Source organism: Triticum aestivum, chromosome 1D (assembly GCF_018294505.1).
Source record: "Triticum aestivum cultivar Chinese Spring chromosome 1D, IWGSC CS RefSeq v2.1, whole genome shotgun sequence".
NCBI classification, from domain to species: Eukaryota; Viridiplantae; Streptophyta; class Magnoliopsida; order Poales; family Poaceae; genus Triticum; species Triticum aestivum.
In genome coordinates this window covers 156,890,522-156,914,343 of record NC_057796.1, presented here as the reverse complement: position 1 = coordinate 156,914,343, position 23,822 = coordinate 156,890,522, and the positions used below count along the sequence as shown (strand labels likewise).

Genomic DNA, 23,822 nt, shown 5'->3' with positions numbered 1-23,822 from the left:
TCCTCCCTCGGAATCTGATGATGCCCAGCTGAAGAGTGAACCGTCATTTGGCATCGTCGTGTCCTGCTAGTTGTTCCAGAAGCTTCTGCGCGTGCGGATTGCTGTTGTAGCTGTTGACGACGTCTTCCAACCACCCAGGTTGACACGATGTGACCATGTGAAGTGTCTCAGCTTGGTTAGCTCGCGAGAGAGCATCCGCGTCGTTGTTCTCCGTTCCCTTCTTCTACTTGATACGATACCTGAGCCCCAACAGTTTGGTGAAAGCTTTTTGCTGCCACGAGGTGTTTAGTCGCTGCTCCTCTAGGTGCATGAGGCTCTTTTGATCCGTGTAGATGACAAATTCGGTGTGCTGCAAATACGGGCGCCACTGGTCCACGGCAACGATGATTGCCAGGTACTCTTTCTCATATGTCGACAGCCCCTGATAACGCGGGCTCAGGGCTTTGCTCACGAAAGCTATCGGGCGTCCCTGTTGCTGCAGAATTGCCCCTATGCCACGGTCGCACGCATCGGTCTCCACTGTGAATGGTTGATCAAAATTTGGCAAGGCCAGAACCGGTGCGATGATGAGTTGCTGCTTCAGAACCTGAAAAGCAGTTTCTGTGATCGATGTCCAGAGGAATGGGACGCCCTTCTTTAGTAAGTTAAAGAGCGGCCGAGCAATCACTCCAAAGTTGCGCACGAAACGACGGTAGTATCCCGCGAGTCCCAAAAAACTCCTAACTCCTTTGACATCTTGTGGAGGGGACCAGTTGGCCACTGCTGCTATCTTGGTCGGGTCTGTTGACACACCTTGTGCGCTGATGACGTGGCCCAGATAAGATACTTTGCTTTGTCCGAACGCACATTTGCTGAGCTTAACTTTCCAGTGGTCTTTGCGAAGCAGTTCCAGCACCTGTTTCACGTGACACTTGTGTTCCTCCAATGTGGCACTAAAAATCAAGATGTCATCAAAGAAACAAAGCACACAAATGTGTATTACTGGTTTGAGAGTAGTAGTCAGTCCTTCAATGAATGTGGGAGGAGCCCCAGCTAGTCCAAAGGACAGAACCTTGAACTCGAAATGGCCCTGGTGTGTTGAGAAGGCTGTCTTGTGCTCTTCGCCTGGAGCCAGTCTGATCTGGTGATAGCCCGCACGCAAATCTAACTTGGAAAACCATGCTGCTCCATGCAGTTCATCGAGGAGTTCTTCGATGACTGGAACTAGGAATTTGCCGATGACTGTGATCGCATTTAATTGCCTGTAATCAATACAAAGACGCCAGGTGCCATCTTTTTTCTTCACTAGGATGACCGGAGATGAAAATGGGCTTTTACTACGCTGAATCACTCCTGATTTCAACAGTGCCTCGACCTGAGCTTCGATCTCTGTTTTCTGCTCGGGTTTGTATCGATACTGCCTGACATTGACTGGTCGCGCTCCCGGAATCAGAGGAATGCGATGATCGCACGCCCTCCTTGGTGGGAGCCCCTTTGGCTCTTCGAATACGTCGGGAAACTGGTCCAAGACTTCCTAAATGCATGCTGGTGTCTGTTCCAAGATCTCAGGTTGAGATGCTACCACACAGAGGTGTATGACATGTGTGATAGATCCTTTGATGCACAGGTTTTGCAGTTGCAAGCTGTTGATGGTCTGGCATCTTGTCGATGACGCGTCGTGTCCCACGAGACGCAACGGACCCGCTGGTGTAGGTATCTCAATGAAACGGGCGCGCCAATCGACCTGCATCGGGCTATGTTCTTCTAGCAAATCCATGCCCAGGATGACATCGTGTGTGCCCAGGGCCAGCACCTTCAAGTCTGTATAGAACTCGTGCCCTTGCGCGTACCATGCGCATTGTGTGGCTACCTCCGTGCAGAGTAGCTCACCCCCATCTGCAACTCGTACACGGCTGGGTTTGGGGAGGGGTTGAACTCCTGAAAGCTGCCTTGCGAGCTGCTCGTTGACGAAAGAGTTGGAGCTGCCGGAATCCACAAGCATGAGTACCTCGTGCCCCTGCAGCCATGCTCTGGGTTGAAAAGCTTTGGCTGAAACTCCTCCTGTAACAGTAGAAACTGAGATGGCCATGGTTGTGTCTTGAGATGCTTCGTCAGAACCCAGTTGTGTGTCGACAAAATTGTCGAGGCCGAAGATGTCCAGTAGCTCTTCGACGACGTGTAGCTAGACTGTGGTGGGCACACATGGTCGTGCCCCCACCGCTCGCCGCACTTGAAGCACAGACCCCGGGCTCGTCGATAGTCCCGGAGTGTCTTGAGCTTGGACGCGCCCGCGTGGGCAGCGTCTGTGCCGCGGCGATCTGCCGCTGGAACCGAGCGCACCGGTGGAGGAGGCAGCGGCAGTGGCGAGCCCCTCGCTGGGCCGGCTCCGGTGGACGTGGAAGACTGCCGAACGCGCCCTCGACCACCTCTTCTTGAAGCAGTGTGAGCGCGCACGCCGTATCCAGGTCCAGTGGGCGTTGCACGAACACCACCGCCCGGATATCCCTCCTCAATCCCTCGACAAAACGCGTCAAAAATAAAAAGGATGGATCGTGTCAGAATATGACGACAAGTGATTGATGATCAATTCAAACTGCTCGATGTAATGTGCTACTAAAGATGTTTGGCGGACGGTATAAAACTGTCTGATCAGCGTCTGGTGCCGATCGCGCCCGAAACGAGTGCAAAGTAATGAGGTAAACGCTTCCCAGTCGAACTATGCGAGCCGCTTCTGTATGGATTGCAGCCAAACAGCGGCTGACCCAGAGAAGTTCAGAGCCGCCATGGGTACCCAAAATGAAGGTAAAATGCCGAACATGTGGAAATACTGCTCGCATATCGTTTTCCATAGATTCGGGTTGTCGCCCGTGAACTGCGGAAACGCAATGGATGGATGGGACTGCCCCAGCCCTGACAGTAACTGACTTGCGTGTGCAAACGGCGATAACGAAGGTGGGGATGTTGTCAAGGAGGAGGACGGACATGTTGCCGGGGGTGGCGGCAACATCAGGAAGGACGTCGCCACGTTCCCCCGTGGTAAGTTGAAGACGCCGTGGCCACTTGGCCCTTGCAGATCGCTGGCCGCGCCGCCACCGGGCCCCGCGAGGACGGCGGTCGTCGCAGAAGGGCTTTGCTTCGGATTCGTCCCTTGAGCCTCGTCGCTCGTCTTGGTGGACGGCGGCTGCGCCATCTGGAGCGCCGCCACCGCATCACCCAGATCGGAGACGCGCTTCTCCAGATCGGGACGCTAGTTAACCAAATCGTCGATCTTGGCCGTGGACGCTTGGATCTCCGCGATTGCCTTGTTCTGGGCCTTGAGGGTGTTGTCGAGTCGGTCTAGGAAGGCTTCGATCGCCGGATCCATGGCAACCAAGTGTGTTCAAGCTTGCCGTAGGTCTCTGGTCTCGATTAGCTGCGCCAAAGTGGAGCGAGGTGGAGGAAATGTTGGTCTCTGATACCAGATGATAGAGTACTCAGATCTCTCAATTACTAGCAAGAATCTCTCTCAAGTATGAGTTATAGTGCCGATTACAGGCAGAGGTACACGAATTTGGTAGCTAGGGTTCATCGCGAGACAGGAAGGGGAAAGGGGAAAGAGCCGAGCCGCTGTTAGCCTGATCGGATGCTTGCGCTTGACCTCGATCCCTCCTCAAGTAGTCACGTAGCTGGGCTTCAGTTTACCCACGCCGGCCCAATGACGCTTGGGTTGGGCTTCCTGGGCCAGGCCGCGCGCGGAGCCGTGGTGACGTGGTGATCCTCACTGACTGGCGGGCCTGCCCTGTCAGGGCCGTTGACAAAGCGGTCCATCTGTCAGGACGACGAGCCGAACCAGAGCTCGTCAGCCATGGGTTCCTTGCCCACACGGCGACCAGTAAGTTGTAGGCCGCCCACGGACGAGTCCACAAGTCCAGCGCTTGTAATAAGCCGCCCAATCCATGCTAGACGAGTGCCCCAATGACGAGTAAAATGGAATACAGTAGTAGCAGACGATCAGAATTTAGTGAGGATATGTACAGCATCGTTTCTGTTTACTTGCACTAACAAAAGGAAAGGATCCTCCCAAGTTGACGCGCAGTAACAAAAGGGTCAGAGATCCATTCCACTCAGAGGAACTGCTGCAGCCAGGGATTACTGGCTGCGTCGTTCTCGAAGTCTGATTTCAGTTTGGCCACCATCTCCGTAGCCTTGCTCCCATCCACCTCATCTAGAGGCAATGCAGAAAAATCCTCCAACAAAAGGCGAGCCCGAGCAGCTCCCCTCGTCACATCATCTGGGCTAAACACCCTCTTGCGTTTCGATCCAACCTGCAATTAGGAAGAGGGTACTGGTTTCAGATATGCCATTACAACACTACTCAATCCACTGCTTTCAAGGAATTCCTAATCACAAGAAATGCTCCCTTTTTTTTTGCCTTGACCTAATAAGAACAATCATGAAAGGAATGGGAAGGGAGCAAAAGAGAATGTGCATTTTAGTTGTTGATATTAAAAAGACAACATTTATCTTGACTTTTAGTTGGAGATACCTCGTCACTGGGTTCACCACTCAAGTTAGGTGCACTGGTAAAGTCTTCTAACTCTTCAGCTTTGCTTTTTGCAAGAGCAATGACAGCTTCTGGAAAATTAGCAAATTCCGCAACATGGATACCAAAACTTTGGTCGCAGGAACCAGGTTCAACCTGCAAAATGGAAAATGCATTTACCACACTGCATGCAAATGTTGAATTCCTCTTATTTTCACTCTAATATATACTAGGTAATACAACCATGTCCATTCTAACAACATTACTCCCTCCGATCCAAATTAACTGTCGCAGCTCTAGTACAACTTTAGTACAAAGTTGTACTAGAGCTGCGACAATTAATTTGGTTCAGAGGGAGTACAGAATTTAATAGGGCTTCATCTACAACAAGGATCCATTTGTATTATTTCAAGAAATTTACGACTTGCGACTACAAATAAAAAGACACGAGCATGGATGTAACTCCTGATAATGTTGGCAGGTCTTTAGCTATTCTCTTCTTTTTCATACAGAGGCCAAGAAGCTTGTTCAATTTCAAATATATGAGAAAAGACTCATTAGCCACCTTTTGGACACAACTACCGATAGAAAATAGGGACATTATCATGATGAACAGCTTCAAAAAATTATCATGATGAAGACCTAGAGAGGAGGAAAGACAGGAAATTATCAAGTTGCCTATTAGATGCCAGAATGGTAATGTAACTTTTCTCCCTTTTCCTGCTCAGTTATCTGAGACAAAGAATCCTCCTACTTAAAAAAGTATGTAAGGTTTTGTCGTCCATCCTCTTCTTTCGCCCTCCATCCTAACCCCCACCTCCGTTTCCAGTTTTATCAATTTTTCGCACCGGTTTTCCCTGAGGCTCGCCTCAACTGGCCCACATCTTATTGGCTTACAAATAAAATCATGTTTTCTTTGGCAAGTCAATAAGTACTGATTCAATTGCCATTTTTGGTGCGTAATCGCATTAACAATAAAATGACTGGTAAATCAATGCGTACAAAATATCTGTGCCTCCATTGCAACGCACAGGCAATTATCTAATTCCCTTGGAAGACTATATGACAGAGAAGTTCAAGCAATTAATGGCATCAAGCATCTAAAATACTGAAACTCATTAGCAGCTATCAAGCGATTCTAGAAAAAACTATAATAAGACAGAGAATTATAGACAACACAATAAGCCATTAAAAGGATTTCAGAATGTGTTTCGGAATTTCACATCACAGGGTACCTTATAAAGCATAGTCAACTTCCGACTTGATGGGTCTATATGTGCACCCACATGATAATTTGCAATTCCCAAATCTGGAACATGTTGGTGCTGATCACCATTTTTATTTGCTAATGCAGTTAATTCATGAAAATGAGTTGCAAACAATGTAGGCGCCCTAGTCACTTCCACAAGATGCTCACAGATAGCCCATGCAAGACCTGATTGTAAGTAGAATGTACCAATCCAAAATATGAGTTAGATCTTCAAGTTACATTAAATAAAGTTATATCTTCAAGTTGCCTATAATTTTGGCATACTGCAGTAGTAGTACCATATGCTAGAATTAAAGCATGGAATTTTGGTCCAACGCATCTAACCAATTACAGAGTTTAAGTGAAATGCCAGGAATGAACAATCCTCATGTAGAATGCTTAGTTCAAATCAAGTTGCAGTAAATATCATTTGAGAAGTTAACATTTGCAGAACTGTGGTAGGAAATATATATGTAATATAAAATATTTAGTTCAAAGCAAGTTGCATTAAATATGATTTTGAAGTTAGTATTGAAAAACTGTATTAGGAAACAGAGATTAACAAACTGGATATGCTCGTCTAATCTGTCTTAGGTCTAAACATGATAAAAAGAAGTGGGAAGACAAATCAAGAAAGGGTTGCAAGACAAACCAAATCCATCATATGTGGAAGTTCCTCGTCCCAACTCATCGATAATTATGAGAGATTTCTCAGATGCACCTTTCAAAATGGATGCTGTTTCAAGCATCTCTTGCATAAAGGTTGAAACACCACGGAGCTGCCAACAAAAATGTAAAGCAAAATATTTAGAACTTGGATGGTTTTGCAGATCTACATAGATGAAAGCCTGTTCAAAAGTAACAGCAAGTTTTGACCTAAAATATCCCGAGCACCAGTTATTGGTTAAATTTAAACAGGTACTCCCTCCGTCCCATAATATAAGAACGATTTTTCAAGCTAAAACAGCTTGAAAAACGTTCTTATATTATGGGACATAGGGAGTAACATATAAAATATTAGTCATTGACAGCTTCACATATGAATTTCCCCTCTCCCCTGCACTACTACGGTACTGTCATTTATGTGGCCGTAAAGTGTCTCGCCATCCTGGCCCTCCCCTCTCCCTTATGGAGCTGGAAACTAAGAAGATCCTGAGTCTTTTGTTTGTTTTTTTATGTGAGGACATCCTGAATGAAGCAGACAATATTTTCAAACTTCAAGATTAAACAAAATAACATAGACCGAAGCCTGTTCAAAGGTAACAGCAAGATTCGACCTAAAACATACCCACCACTAGAATAAAGTTTGACAGAAGCACGGCACAGGCTCCACCCCTCTCTGCCCTCAATTTATATCCGGCGTCGGCCGTTGGTGAGTGCCTGTATCAGCCTTCGATTCCTCTTCTCGTCGTCCAGGCTCTACCCTCGTCGAAGGGCTGGACCGCTCCCAGCTGCGATCCATTGCTCGTCTCGCGCCCGTGTCTGCAGGACAGAGCTCGTCTCGCGCCCGGCAGCAGGACCGAGCTCGTCGCACGCCCGGCAGCAGGACCGAGCTCGTCTCGCGCCCGGCGTCTGGACCAAGCTCGCCTCGCGCCCGGTGCAGCAGGACGGGTCAATGGAGGCCAATTTTGGTCGGCCTTTTGGGTCTCGGCGCTGGGGGCCGCCCAGGGGTGTGAAAGGCGAGGCCTTTCCATTCGTCCCATTGGTTGGGGTAGCAACGGGTCTCGGGTGAGGTGGTGTCAAGGTCTTGGATGCCAGGGCGGCGGCCCTGGTGGTGGTAGCGCGGTGCTCATGGGCAGAGCCCGTGGCTTGGTGCTGCCCGGTGACCATGGCCGTGTGGGCGGCATGGTGGCTAGGGTGTGGCGTTCGGTGGCGGTGAGTGTTGGCTGGGGTGAAAACCTGTTCCATGTTCGGACGGACTGGCGGCGGCGTAGCGCGTTACCTTCTTGAAGGCGTCGTCGCAGCTCTCATCGGTCATCGTGTTGCTCCAGGGGGAACTTTGACCCCCGGGTCGGGCGGTGGCGGCACGTTGGCATCGTAACCTTCTTGGAGGCGCCGTCTTGGAGCTCACGGTTTGTCATATGCAGCTTCATCTCTTCGCGGTGGCGTGTTCACGGTGAAGGACCCCGATTGCTCTTGTAGTGTTAGGGGTGGTGTTGCTGCGCTCAGCGCCTATGTATCCCGCCTTGGGTGTCTGCATGTGTTGTCATGGGGTGCGTTTGTACTTGGGCTGTGGTTGATCTTTGCTTTATATATAAAGCAGGGCGAGAGCCTTTTTCGGTATATTCGAGATCAATGCCAAGAAACATTACTAAACCATTTCCTCCTAAGCCTATGTACAATCATCTGTTAATCTCAATGGGAGGAAAGCAGCTGCAACAGGTCAGAGTTGAACATCACAATCAAAACAGTCCATGAACATCACAATCTCGTTGCAATCTGTCATGCCGCACTTGTCCAATAACTTGACCGCATAAGCTGATTGACATAGGGAAATTTCTCTGGAGCTTTGCTTCACTTCGACGCCCAAGTAATAGCTGAGTAATCCAAGATCGCTCATGCTGAACTTCTTCATCTGCGCCTTGAAACCTCAATTTCTTGCGCGCTATCTCCGGTGATGATCGGATCATCGACATAAACTCCAACTAGCAAGTTTGAGCCTTTGGAGTTCTACTGCATGCTCGAGGGGACATCTTTTGAACCCAAGCGGGACCAAACTTCGGTCTAACTTTGAGTTCCAAGCTCCTGGTGCTTGCTTCAGCCCGTAAAGTGCCTTCTTGAGCTTGTAAACTTTCCCTTCTTCGCCTTTCTTCTCGTAGCCAAGGGGGTGTTCCACATACACTTCTTCTGTAAGATCGCCATTGAGGAAAGCGGATTTAACATCCATATGATGAACCTTCCAATCCTCTTGTGCTGCCTAAGCTAGGAGCACTCTCACCGTCTCGATTCGAGCAACCGGTGCATGTTGGCGCAGCCAGACGCCAAAACCCTAAACCCTAGCTTGCCCTAGCTGCTACCTCTCTCTCTCACCTTGGTCTAGCGCAAGCCACAAGGAGGAAGAAGGAGACACGGAGCAAAAAGAGGACACAGCGAGGTTTGCCGGTGCACGAACGCTACCGCCGCCACGAACGGCGTTTTCAGTTTTTCCCTGAACACAAACTCAGCCCGCACCCGTTACAACGTCTATGGGGGGTCTTATACCCTAGGCCATGTCAGGGCGCGTACCCCACGTCCCAGCCCACGCCTAGCGCCTGGTCCGGCCCGCTCTGCACGCGCCCGACATGCACGCACACGTCCGGGTCATGGCGAGCCCGCCCTGGACCAACTCCACGCACCCCTTATTCTCGCCAACAGAGCACACACACACACACACACACACGCCTACGGTGTACTCCTGCACGGGCAACCCCGTGCACCACACGCACACACACACGCACACCTACGCCGCGGACCCAACGCGCCCAACACGCCTAGCGCGCGCCCATACACGCGCTCGACGCGTCCGACTCGTCGCCACGGCTTATTATGCCCAACACTCACCCCCGAAGGCGTGGCTCAGAGGAGGCCGTGGTCCTCGACACCGGCGTCCGCCAGCAATGCTCGCTCCGCCACCGGCGCCTTCCACAGCTGGGAGCACTCACGCTTGAAATGACCGCGCTCGCCGCATTTGTAGTAGCGGCCACGCCGGTTCCCGCCGTAGCCCGACACCACACTATTGTCGTCGTCCCGTGCGCCACCGTGTCGCCGCTCTCGTGTTGCCCACTGGGCCGCCGTCATGACTCACCCCCGTGTTCGCCGCCAGCTTGTCCATGCCGGCGCAGCCTTTCCTTGAACGCTTTCAGCCGTCCGAGTGCTTCCTCGAATGCCATGGTGCTGACGTCGCAAAACTGCTCGATTCCGGCCACCGCCGCGTACAAACGGTCCGGCACGGAGTCGAGAAGCTTTTTCACCATGGCGGCGGCGTCCAGCGTCGACCCGAGCCCCGCGAAGCGCGCCGCCGATCCTACCGGCAAACGCATCCAGCGTTTCAGCCTCCGCCATGCACAGCTGCTCAAACACTCCGCGAAGGGTGGCCAGCCGCGCCACCCAGACCCGGTCCGCGCCGACAAACCTCGTCTTCAAGCTAGCCCATATCTCCGCCCAGACCACTGCCTCCCACAGCCCAGCCACGTCGAGGTTGGCCTCGACCTTGATTGCCCACACGGTGTAATTCTCACCCGTGAGCACTGGGCAGCCGCCAGCGTACGGCACGATCGACATCGTCGGCGAGGCTCTGATGCCAATTCTTGGCGCAGCCGCCAAAACCCTAAACCCTAGCTCTCTCTCTCTCTCTCTCTCAGCCCGCACGAACGCTACCGCCTCCACGAACGGTGTTTTCTGTTTTTCCCTGAGCACGAACTCAGCCCGCAATTGTTACAATGTCTATGGGGGTCTTACACCCTGGGCCACATCAGGGCGCGTACCCCACGTCCCAGCCCACGCCGAGCGCCTGGTCCGGCCCGCTATGTCGGCGCCCGACATGCACGCACACGTCCGGGTCATGGCGAGCCCGCCCTGGACCAACTCCACGCACCCCCTATTCTCGCCAACAGAGCGCACACACACGCACGCCTACGATGTACTCCTGCACGGGCAACCCCGTGCACCACACGCACGCACACACGCACACCTACGCCGCAGACCCGACACACCCGACACACGCCTAGCGCGCGCCCATACACGCGCTCGACACGTCTGACTCGTCGCCACAACTTATTATGCCCAACAGTGCAAACACCCCCTCATAGTCAACTCCTTGACGTTGTATGCAACCCTTTGCAACAAGTCTTGCCTTGCACTTCACAATAGCACCCTTCGTGTCCTTTTTTAACTTGTAAACCCACTTCGAACCTATAGCCTTTTGGTTCGAACATCGGGTTACCAAAGTCCACATGTCATTGCTCTCGATCGCCTTGATCTCCTCATCCATGGCGTGCGTCCAACTAGGACTTTTGCTCGCCTCTACAAAGTTTGCCGGCTCCTCAACTCGGAGTAAACACAATCCAGAGTACTCGAGCGTAACTGGCTTTGTGTACTTGTAGACTTTCTTGAGGGTCTTGTAGCGACGAGGCCCGGAGGAGCCCGTTGTGGCTTGCGAAGGAGGCGACACAAATTGTGTCGGCGTCGATGCACTTGAGGAAGATGGCTGAGTCCCGGGTGTGGTAGATGTCGGGTCATCGGCGTAGTCGCCGTGATCGTGACCATCATCTTGATTGTCAGGATCACTATGTGCCTCGTTGTCGATGTTGTCGCCGAGATCTCCGCTCGTGTCGTGCGCGTCGTTATCGCTATCACCTTGCGACTCATGCGCGCCATCATCGGTGTCGGCACCATGGTGATCACTTCTGTCGTGGTCACCTTGGTTGGGCGTCTTGCCAACCACCTGGACGTCCTCCCCTGCATCGCATCATCATCAGTTGGAAATTCAACTGTGAATATGTTACCGTTTGGAGCATCGTCGGCTGCTGCGCTCCAATTCCACGCTTGGTTTTCTTCAAACACAACGTTGGGTGAAATCCGTAGACGCTTGGTTCATGGTTCGTAGAAGCAATATACCTTGGTGCCGAAACTCCTCTCATACCGATAAACACCATCTTGGTGCTACGATCGGCAAGCTTTGAGAGATGCGGCTCCGCCGTCTTCACATGCGCCACGCAGCCAAATGTCCGTAGATGAGACGCATTCGGCTTCCGTCCATAAATTGCTTCATACGGAGTCTTGCCGATCACCGCCTTCGTTGGAGCCCGGTTGAGAAGATAGACCGCCGTCGAGACAGCGTCTCCCCAAAAAGTACCCGACAAGTTCTTGCTCTTGAGTAAACTCCTCGCCATGTCAACGATGATTCGATGCCTTTCAACAACCCCATTCTGTTGCGGCGTATAAGGTGCCGTGAGGAACCTTTTTATGCCAATCTTCTCGCAGTAGTCGTTGAACTCATTTGACGTAAACTCCCTGACGCAATCTGTCCGTAGAGCATGAACCTTCAGCTTGTGTTCCATCTCTGTTGCAGCCTTCAGCTTCTCGAACACTTCAAACGCCTCATCTTTAGATCGTAGAAGAACGACCCACATGTATCTCGAGTAGTCATCTACCACAAGGAAGAAGTACTTCTTTCCTGCGTGAGTTGTTGGGGTGATAGGGTCACATAGATCACCATGGAGCAGCTCAAGTGCATCACTTGCACGATAGGTAGACTGAGGTAGACTGGGCAGGGAACGGCCTGCGGTGTTGTTCTTTAACCAAGCACCCGTCAACATGGTCAATAAATGGCATGCGGATACCATCTCCATCTTCGACATCTTCTTTAAGGCGTAGAAGTTAACGTGTCCAAATCTAGCATGCCATAACCACGAATCATCATCACTCTTGGCGAGCCAACACTCCGATTGAGATTGATCAAGGTTAAGGATATAGAGCCTGTCCCGTGTGTGATTCACACGCGCTAGCATGTGTCGGAGGGCTCGAATGGTATCCCACGCATCTGGTCGGTGTCCAAGTCGATCATAGATTGCGACGGGCGATGCCACATGCTGGCGGGCCTCAGGCCCTGCGGGTCCGGGTCGGATGGGTTGTTGTAGGGCGTTGGCGCCCTCGTCACGCTGGGCAACCAGCCTACTCGGGACGAGTGGATGGTCATGCTGTTGTGGGGTCTCTGGTAGCACATCGCTTGTAGTTCCAAGGAGTCACAGCTCAGTCATATTCTCCTGCTGTTCAAACCTAGCCTCGGTACAATCTTTTTTTGCCCACAGATGTGCTCTTTTTTTTGCCCATTCAGCCCAAACCTAGGCATCGGTCGGAAAGTGGTGTCAAAACCTAGGATGTGGCGGGTGACAACCTGGGATCCTCGAACGTTCAATGAGAGTGTTTGATGGAAGTACGCACAAAGCAGTCAGCCAGCTTTGATTACTGATTAGGTATGGATGTCTAGTTCAACCACTTAAACCAAGGTTGTGGGTTTTTTCATGTGCTCAATATAAAGAAAAAACAAAAGGCATTAATGGTATGCGAAAGGTAGAACGTCCAGGGCTTTGAGGCCGCTGGTGCATGTTTGGCCTCCTGAACCGGAGCAGTAGGATGGTAGCTGTGAAGGTTTTGGCTATTTGTTCGATTTCGTTTCTTGGTGTTTTAGGTTTTTGCTAGCCTATTTTTGTTCTTTCCTTTTGCCAGGTTTACCTTTGTAAACTCTTACACCATCTTGGTGTTCTTTTAATACAAAATGACACGCATTTGGGGGCGTGTTTGAGAAAAACAAGTAGAACAGTGAATGTTATTAGCGTTTATCAAATTCTTTGGATGTGATCTTTCTACATGAGGAATTGGAACCAGTTTTTTTTATGTGAGGAGAGAGTTAAAAAGCATGGACCTCAAGCTTTTAAGAATTAACGATTTCCTCTAAACAAGGAATTAAAATGATTTCTATCTTCTTCCAAGAAGCCTTAATCGGCATTGCAAAGGTGACTCGACTACTTCATGTTTTTAATTCCAGTGCGTGTGCTTGTACCACCATCTAGAAGAGCAAATTATATGTTGTAGTTCATGTGATTCTAGCAGAAGCTTACAACAAACTTACAACCAAAAGCATTTTCAATAAACTCAAGAACAAAAGAGCTTAACGACTGAACCAACTTACTTGGCAATCACCAGCACCAACACGAGCAAAAATACAATCTCTCACACTAATGCTTGCCTGATCACAAGGAACAAAGGAACCAACTTGTGCCATCAAGACATTTACGCCAACCTGGTTCCAAAACAAAAAGGGCTTCAGATAAGTTCATGAAATGAAAACTACAGGCATCACATTCATAGCAAAAGGCTTTGCACAGTGGCGGAGACAGGGGGGGGGGGAGCAGGGGCCCTGCCCCCCTAACATCAGCCATTTCTTGCTAACTTGATATGAACAGTGGCAGAATTGGTCATTATTTGCTACTAAAAATCCATTTTCCAACAGCTTGGCCCTCCCTAACCTGTTTTAGCAGCACTTGGCCCCCCTCGTACATATTTTCTGGCTCCGCCACTGGTTATGCATATAAATAGAAGAGAATTGAGGGGAAAAACAAGAAAGAAGGTCCACAGTTCCAAATTTCTTTGGTTTTACTATGATTTGTAGGTACAGCAGCCACCTGAGTCGATTTGGTATTTTTGTTTGCCTTGACTCGATGAAAATACAAATCGATATTTGTTATAGATGGATCCTTAGGTTGCTAAAACTACACCTGATATGGATCTAGGAGGTGTAGGGACAGAGTGAGACCCTACCGGTAAGGAGGCAAGGTAGAGGGGTTAACTCTTCTATTTTCTTGCTTAATGCATCTCCATGAGGTATAGAGAGAGAGGGTCTAACAACACAAATCCCGCCATTTTTTATCTAAGGTGATCTTACTTTATCCTACTAACTGGCTTAAAGCGCATGTAACTGGTAATTAACAGGAAAGCGCTCCTATCTTTCCGTCTCCTCTGACGTGAAATAGGCAGGCAGCAACCCACACCATAAAATAACACCCCTCTGCGACACGACACTTCCACAAGCTGTCTTGTGGGGACCACATATAAAGACCTTGATGGCACGACCGCCCAACACTGATTAGAAGCTTAAGGACAGACCTCTCAATATGTTGACTACAGTTGATTTGCAAACAACCCCAGCAAAACCTTCGTTGGCCAGCTATTAAGCTTCACTAATTTTGTAATTTGTAAACACTGATCAAATAATTTTTTGAAGCTGCATTTCATAGTTGCATACATTACCGTTTCAAGTATTATGTGCTTATATCAGCATGCAATGCAGCCGCTCCTAATTACTACTATGCATTGCACACCATACTGTCCATGCCAATAAGCTTATTGATCAATCCAAAGTACCATACACATATTTTCCGTAAATAATAGAAAAAACTTAATTTCATGAAACAAGTCAAACAAATGCCAAACTGCCATTGATGATATTATAAACATGCAGATCTGACCTGACGTATAAAAGTGGATTTTCCACCCATGTTTGGCCCAGTGATGATTTGAAACCAACTTTTTCCCCTCGCCTATTTAGAAGAATTTCAAGCGTCACAGACCTTTTTTTTCAGGGAAAAGCAGCACGAACCTTGGTGACTAAGTGCTTCCGTGTAAACAAGATCATGATATACTTACCAAAGTGCAATCATTTGGTATGAAGTTAACACCATCTTGGGCCTCCACACAAGGATGCCGACTACCTTGTAGAATAATATCTCCTTCCTCCTGTATTAAATTCGCAGGATTAGAACTTCAGCCACAAAACTAAGTGGAATTGCTTCTTTTGGAGGGTATTAGCTAATATTTCTTACCGATGTTGTGATGTCTGGTCTTACATAAGGAACTGGGCAACTTATTGCCAAATCAGCAAAACTCTGTAAAACATCCAACTCGGATATAATTGCAGCAAAATTCTCAAATACCTACATCAAGAATTTAAGATCTGTTAGTCACAAATGACAACAAAAAAAGGTAACTACAAATCATTTTATCTAAATGTACCTCTGAGAAGGTGCATGAAACTTGCACTACATTATCGACAATCTTTTTCTGGCAACTTGTGTAATCACCAAGCAGTGACTGGTATTGGTCACCTAGCTTTTTAAGCTTGGCGCTTGTAAACTTCACACCGTCTTTACGAGTTTCTATGATAATGTAATTGGTTGTGAGCTTTTTCCTGACTTTCTGTTCATCTTTCTTTGAGATTCTGAACACATGTCCAAATGGGCCTTTTTCTAGCTTCAATTGCTTATCAACAGAAAGATCCAGATCAGTGGCTGTATGCATGTGCAAATTGTTTATGTGATTTTCGACTCCAGAAAGCTCATCCTTCAGCACAGCCAAATCAGAAGAATATAGGGGAGATATCCTGTACTCGCCATTGTCTACTTGACCGAGGTCAATGGCTGTCTCAACAAGATTAGCAAACCTACCATATCGGTTCTCTGTCAGCCACTCTTCTAAAGAGCTAAGGAACCTTGTCATTACAGATGTAGAAAATTGGCCATTGTATTGTTGAAGAACACCCTTGATGTACGGGATTCTAGAGCAGGACTGCAAAAACATTGATTAAAAAAAGGTGAAATTTTACTTGAGCAAGAAGATTCAAAACGGAAAATAATGGCAAAAGACACATGTCTATGTAAGTATATAAATAGCTTTCAATTTGATATGTGTTAAGGGGGTTGTATTTTACTAGAATCATCACATACAGATATACCCCTCATGTTTAGTAAGTATATAAATAACTTTCAATTTGATATGTGCTACGACAATCTGTGCAAAGATGCAGCAACACAAGCACAAAAAAGGCCCAATTCATTCATTCAAAATATGTTATCTGAACCATATACTAACAGTTAAGAAGCCAATATAACAGTGTCATAAGTTTATCTGCATACACATTTTAGCCAAACAACCATATTTGCAAGAAAGAAACAGCAGGTAGAAGCAAAAACCTGGTAGAGCTTAACAACAGGCTGCAGGTTGGCTGATTTCTTACGGAGAGCATGTGTTAGGCGATCAATATCAGATATCCTTTTAAGTTGTTGCCTAAGACCCTGACGAAGCTCTGGATCTTCTGCGAAAGCCTGAACCATATCTAATCTGTTATTGATTTCGTTTACATCTATCAAGGGTTGTTTCAGCCATTTGTTAAGCAGTCGCTTTCCCATCCCAGCAGTGCAAGTTCTGTTCATCAAACCAAACAAACTAAAATTCTTGTTTACATCAGTTTTTCCTTCAACAATATTCAATGCTCGCACCGCGGCAGAATCAAGTCGCATGTAGCGGTCCAAATTGAATTTCTCAATCGTGTAATTTCCATAATTAGTGTCATCTGCTAGCAACTCAGCATATGATACTAGAGCTCCAAGGGCACCCAAAGCATAGTCAAACTGAGATAGGAGATCACGAACTGGCTCGACAGAACCCCTGATTATTCGACCAAGATCCTGCACAAGATCTCTAGATTTAAATTCAGCCTTCTTTCTTTCAGTCAGTAGAATACTGCAATTGCTAATAGCATCCTGAAGAGGCTGCAAATCTATTGATTTCTCAAAATCTGCTGGAAGAAGACACTCCTTGCAACCTAATGCAACAAGGGCTGATTCCACATTTGTGAATCGACTATCTTCAGGGAACTCAGCCAACCCAAGCTTCCGGTTCGTCATATCCACAAAACTAAGCGCTACATATAGCTGACCATCACGGAAGACAGGAAACAATGCAACAGTAACCGGAGAAAATTGCATGTCATTGTTAGCAAACAGAATATCTTCAAAACTGCCTATGTTTCCAGGTGTTCCAGATTTTGTTAACCTCCAACTTGACCCACTTCCCTCATAGAGCTCCAGTGTATGGTCCGTCCTATCTAACAAAAGGTTGCGTGCAATGGTCTCAAACATAGCCCTGCTAACACTGACACTTGAGATTCCATCAGAGTTACCGCCCAGTTGCCTTAAGGCAGTCATTGTGTGATAGTATGCCTTTGCAATAAAGGTTGCATTCTCACCATGAGCAGTGTAATAATCCTGGCAGAACATTTAAGCTTTAGTTTACAATATTCCCAGGAATTTGATGTATACAAATAATTAGTTCAAGTAATCTGAAGAGCAATCAGCTAAGATTTAGCTCTGTGTGGGCAGGTGCATCTCAAGAGTTGTAACTTCTACACGATAAAGACAGCCTTCTTTTGATGTAGGAACTCATAAGAAGTGTGTCAATGAAATCTATAACAAATGTCTTTATTGAATTACTTATGAAGAAAGATGCATATGTTTGCATGAACTGCCTAAATGCACAAAAAGGTAGAAGTGGGAGACATTCTTATAACTCTCTCTAGCATTACTGCATTCTACTAGTACTCATATGATGAAACATTTCTGCATATTCAACCATTTAGATTGCATTCCAACAAATTCAAAACGATATCCTACTAGAATCATTATTCATGAAATATCAAGCCCCGCAAAGTGTGCATATTGTGCTGAGATGCCAAACAGAGACTAAGTTTGCAACATCAGTTAGAGGCGCACTCTCCTAGTGAATGGAAGTTTTTCATAACGCAGAAACAGAGCATGGGACTGAAACTTTTTCTTTTTAGGAACTATTATGGTTCACAAACTTTGGTCAAGGAAAGTCTCAAATTGCATGATAGATACGTACATTATCTCACTCACATGATACCTAAAATATCCAACAAATTAGAATAACACTAACAGCCTTATATGGCGACCATCCGTAGTAGATATTCTCATATGATGTAAAGAGAGTAACATGAAATTTTAACTATTTTCCTATCATGTTTGTGAAACTGATCATCAAGAAATAAATACTGGAGCACATCTACGCATACAAGAAAACTGTAACAAACATTAATGCGAAAGTACTTACCCGGCGATCAAAGAAACGAATGGCCCGAGGATCCTGCAGTATCAAGAAGATAATGTTACCTCCAACTCAAAAAAAAATGAAGTTAACTAATGCAGAAAAATGTCACCCAACATATTCACTAGAAATCCAGGGGTCGGGCTGAAAGAGTCTTACCTTGGGCAACTTCTTGAAGAAGGAGATGAAACCCTGGGCTTGCCTCGCATCTATCCAATCACGGAAACGGAATCGATCAGAAAGAAAAAAAGGAAGTCAAAACCTAATACACAAAGAACATACGAGACAAACAAAGAACGAGAGCGCACGCACCTAGCTTGAGCTCCGGGAGCTTTCCCCCCTCCGGCAAGCAGTCTTCGCTGTCCATGCCGCCCCCAATGCCGCCGGGGGAGAGAGGGATGGTGGTGTGGGCGAGGTGCTCGGCGAAATGTGGGCAGACGCGGGCGGCGGGAAAAGTTGGGGGTTTTCGCGGGAGAGCCGAGCTGCGCGCGTGTGGGATGTGGGATGTGGGATTTCGCGGGGCTTTGTGGGCGGAGCGGCCGGGGTGCGAGAATCGAGGAAGGATACCGGTAAATGCGCAGTCGGGACTCGGGCCGATATTCAACAAAATAAACTTTCAATAAGGCTAGTCACAGTGGGAGTAACATTTTTTCTTTTGAAAATGGTTGAAGTAACATAAATAAAAATGATGATGTGTCAAGTAGTTAATAAGGAGAGATTATGTTACCATCACATAACGCTTCTTAATGCAAGATGAGCCTACAAAATTATAAATGAACACATCTGTGTTACCACACCTATGACACTATCTACTGTGGAGGTATTACTAGTCTAAGTTACTCTTCACTATGACTAGCCTAAGATGGCCATAGTGATGGTATCATAGCCGGTATCGTGCACTCGGGAATAGCAAACACGATGATGTGGCAAAGAATTAAAGAAGAGAGAGAGGGTTAGAGTAATATAGGTAGATACTGTATCATTTAAATGTTATGCTACTTTGTGTTATATATGGCAATAAATATGATCATCTATGATACTATGCACTATGAAAATAGTATTATATGCATGATATTAGTATATGATACTTCCACTATGAGTAGCCTAAATTTAGCCAAAAACAACTCATGCCTTCGAAACTTTAATTTAATTAACGGGTTTACTAAAACTCAATCAACTGAGATTTAGTTGTAGTCGTTGATCTTGATTGATGCATCATGTTTTGTCTGAAGCTACTAAGACTGTTTTTTTCGGTTGTGAGTACATGAAAGTTTTTTCTTTAAACACACTTCATTTTATTAATTACTTCCTCCGTCTCATAATGTAAGATGTTTTTGCTACCTATTATGGGACGGAGGAAGTATAAACCAGGACTCATGAAGTTTTCAAGAGACTTGCCAAGAAAGTTTAAAATAAATATGATGTGACTATCAAGCATGTCAAAAGTGATAATGGCACTGAGTTCAAAATACTCATATTAGCGGTTTTCTCAATTGTTATGGTATTACTCATGAATTCTCTTTACATGTACTCCTCGACAAAATGAAGTTGCAGAGAGAGAGAGTAGAACTCACATTGAGATGACAAGAACAATGTGCAGTGAGTATAAAACTCCCATTCGCTTGTGAGTTGATGCTATTAGCATTATTTGTCATATTGTGAACTGTGTTTATCTTCACAGTGAGGAAATATCATATGAGTTTATTGCTGGAAACCAAGCGCAGATGTTTATTATATGTGTGTTTTGGTGCTCCTTGCTATATTTGTCATATGAATCATAGTTCCAAATTTGCACCCAAGGCATGTGATGGTTTTCTTCTTGGTTATGGCTCAAATTCACATACTTATTGGGTTCATAACTCTTACTATAGGAGTTATGGGAAACAGTGAACGTGCATTTTGATGGAACTAATGGCTCCCAAAAGGACCATCTGTCAAATGTGATAGATGAACCTTCGGTCTGTGAGGCTATTCGCCAGGTAGCTACTGGGGAAGTCAATCATGTTGAAGCAAATGCTCTGGATTCCCTTGATGACGATGCATCTGATTATTGAAGAATAACTCGTCAAGCAGATGCCAATGAAAACGAAAATGCTGAAAACAATGGCAAAGTCGAAGATAACGACAATCCTGAAAATGATGTGAATGGCGATAATAATGCTAACACCGAGAAAAATGCTGACAACAATAATGCTCAACCATATGCAAATCCTCCCATATGATGAGTGGCAAATCGTCCGAAAACTGACTTAATCCTCAATGAGATAAACAATCCAGGTCCAGGTCCCACAACCCGTTCTCGCACTCGATTAGCTAACTTTTGTGGGAGTGTCTCTTATTTTCCATTTCAAACCCCACAAAGTATGATGAAGATATGAGTGATCCTGATTGGATCAATGTTATGCAAGAAGAATTGGTGCGCTTTTGAGTTAAATGATGTTTGAGAATTGGTTGATCATCCAAATCCCAAAAAGCACAATGTTATCAGCACCAAATAGATATTTCGAAACAAAAAAGATGAAAAGGGTGTTGTGGTAAGAAACAAAGCTCGGCTTGTGGCTCATGGCTATACACAAAGTCGAAGGTATTGCCTTTGGTGAAACTTATGCTCTTGTTGCTTGTCCTGAGGCAATTCACATTCTTCTCACTTGTGCTAATTTCAATGATACCCTTCTATATCAAATGGACGTGAAAAGTGATTTCCTCAATTGTAAGTTTGAGGAAGAAGTATATGTTAGGCAACCACCAGGCTTTGAACACCCTGACTATCCTAACAAAATTTATAGGTTGAAAAATGCTCTCTACAGGCTGAAGTAAGCCCCTCGGGCTTGGTATGATACACGGAAAGATTTCCTAATAGATACGGGATTCAAGAATGGCTCCACTGTTGCCACTATATTCACACGCTCTTGTAATGATGATCTTTTTGTGTGTCAAATGTAGGTGGATGATACTATCTTCGGCTTCAACAATGATTGCAGCGTGGAGTTTGGGATAATGGTGTCCGACAATATGTTGTGTCCATGATGGGGGATCCAAAGTTCTTTCTCAGACTCAAATTCGGCAGCAGGATGAGACATTTATCTCTCAAGGAAAATATCTACAAGATTGTTTGAAGAAGTTCAAACTGCATGGTTGCAAAGGAATCAAAACTGCAATACTGACAAATGGCATTCTCGATGCAGATTGGGATAATGTCATCCTATGATTGGTTCTCTTCTTAACTTATGTGCATCCTGGCCTAATATTATGTTGAGTGTTTGCATGTGTGCATGTTTCAAGTTGCACCAAAAGAATCGTGCCACCTTGCGGTCAAGCGTATTCTGAAATATTTCACTCACACCCCCACCTTGGGTTTATGGTACCCAAGGGAGCGCAATTTGATCTCATTGGATATTCAGACTCAGATTATGCTGGTGACCGTGTTCATAGGAAATCTACCTCAGGGACATGTCTTTTTCTCGGTAGGTCATTGGTGTGTTGGTCTTCGAAGATGCAAAATTGTGTATCTCTCTACGACTGAGGCTGAATATATTGCTACTGGTGCATGCTGCTCTCAGTTATTGTGTATGAAGCAAACTCTCAAAGACTATGGCATCAGAGTGAAGAAGATTCCTCTTTTCTGTGATAATGAGACCGAACAAACTTACTTCTCCGGAAGAGAGACCAAAATTGCACACAATCCTGTGCAACACTCTCGAACGAAGCATATTGACATCAGGCATCATTTTCTTATGATTGTGTTCTTTGAAAGGATATTATTATCAGTCACATCAAGACCGATAAAACAATTGGTTGATATCTTTACCAAACCTCTCGACAAGAAAAGATTTTGCGTGTTACGTTGTGAGCTATATATCCTAGATTCCACAAACATGAAGTAGGGAGAAGTTTGCACCCATGATAACACTTTCACATCTTATAAGGAATGGGTGCACAACACTTGAAGATTTTGAAAATTTTGACAAAGTGAAATTTTATTTATGAGAGTGAATACATTAACGAAGAACCTGACTCACAGAACACCATGACAAATTGTGCAATGTTTTGGATCAGATAGTTCTTACACGATGGGTAATGCCACCACCCTTTTTTATTGCTTTTGACTTTAATTTTCTTTTTCATAGAATTTATTCCATTTTCTAGGTTTATATTTTTCGTTGTTGTTTGGATTTATTCCTCTATATGTTTCACTCATAGTTATGCTTCGTTTGACTAGTTTTTTCTCCCCGAGTGAAAATGTTTTGAACCCTATCTATCTATTCTATCTTATTGATCACCCACAAGTATAGGGGATCATTCGTAGTCCTTTCGATAAGTAAGAGTGTCGAACCCAACGAGGAGCGGAAGAAAATGACAAGAGGTTTTCAGCAAGGTATTCGTTGCAATCATTGAAATTATTAGTAATAGATAGTTTGATAACAAGGTAATTTGTAACGAGCAACAAGTAGTGATGATAACAAAGGTGCAACAAGGTAGCCCAATCCTTTTTATAGCAAAGGACGGGCTGGAACAATTTCTTGTAGTAAGCAAAGCGTTCTCGAGGACACATGGGAATTTCATCTAGTCACTTTCATCATGTTTGTTTGATTCGCGTTTGCTACTTTGATAATTTGATATGTTGGTGGACCGGTGCTTGGGTGTTGTTCTTAATTGAACAAGCCTCCCACTTATGATTACCCCCCTCTCACAAGCACTACAAAAAGAACAATTAAGATAAATCTAACCATAGCATGAAACATATGGATCCAAATTAGTCCCTTATGAAATAACGCATAAACCAGGGTTTAAGCTCCTGTCACTCTAGCAACCCATCATCTATCTATTACTCCACGATGACTTCCCTTAGGCCCAAGTATGGTGAAGTGTCATGTAGTCGACGTTCACATGACACCACTAAAGGAAGCAACAACATACATATCATCAAAATATCAAACGAATACCAAATTCACATGATTACTTACGACAAGACTTCTCCATGTCCTCAAGAACAGAAGTGACTACTCACAAATCGTATTCATGTTCAAGATCAGAGGGGTATTGAATATCATCAAGGATCTGAACTGTAGCAACCCGACCTCAGACGGTCAAGTCTCTGTGCTTAAGTGTCATCCCTGGATCGGTATTGCTGACACACACAATACTGGAGGATTTATAACAGAGTTCAATCACACACTTATTACATCGAGTGTCTCAAAAAGAGTACTTATGACAATAATATGGCTAAAGGCCATCTAAAATAAGATAAATGCGGAAGCATCGAAGATAAATGAGTCCATCCAACTCCACTGCAATACTGAGTGCACGACAACGAGCTAGCGCACCTTATTCATCATCTGAAAATTCTGCAACATGATACGTTGCAGCCGTGTAGGTCAGCACATGGAATATGCTGGCAAGATAATACTAAAGAGCGATGAACAAAATAACAGCTATCACTACATGCATATATGGCTGGTGGAGGCTCCATGGTTATCATTTGCATAAAGCTAGTTTTTCCCTACAACGAAGGAATATATTTTATTTAACTACCAAGTTTGTTGAAATTATTGAGAAGGTACCCCCAACTCAATCCCAAAATAATAATTAATAACCCGACAAATTAAGTAAGTAAAGTGACGAGATCAAATCAATAAT

The 23,822-nt window shown here is 45.8% G+C and overlaps 1 protein-coding gene across 1 annotated transcript; it reads right to left on the bottom strand.

Moving 5' to 3' along the window:
- Positions 1-3,893: 3,893 nt before the first annotated feature.
- Positions 3,894-18,739, bottom strand: LOC542978 (DNA mismatch repair protein MSH2). The gene is made up of 13 exons (XM_044592964.1): positions 18,498-18,739; positions 18,345-18,394; positions 18,192-18,224; positions 16,256-17,329; positions 15,300-15,851; positions 15,110-15,220; positions 14,934-15,023; positions 14,756-14,827; positions 13,420-13,530; positions 6,403-6,529; positions 5,737-5,936; positions 4,505-4,657; positions 3,894-4,283 (listed from the first exon to the last, which is right to left on the bottom strand). The coding sequence occupies exons 1-13, from the start codon at positions 18,550-18,552 to the stop codon at positions 4,083-4,085; spliced, it is 2,829 nt and encodes a 942-aa protein (XP_044448899.1). The 5' UTR covers positions 18,553-18,739; the 3' UTR covers positions 3,894-4,082.
- Between the last annotated feature and the right edge of the window lie 5,083 nt (positions 18,740-23,822).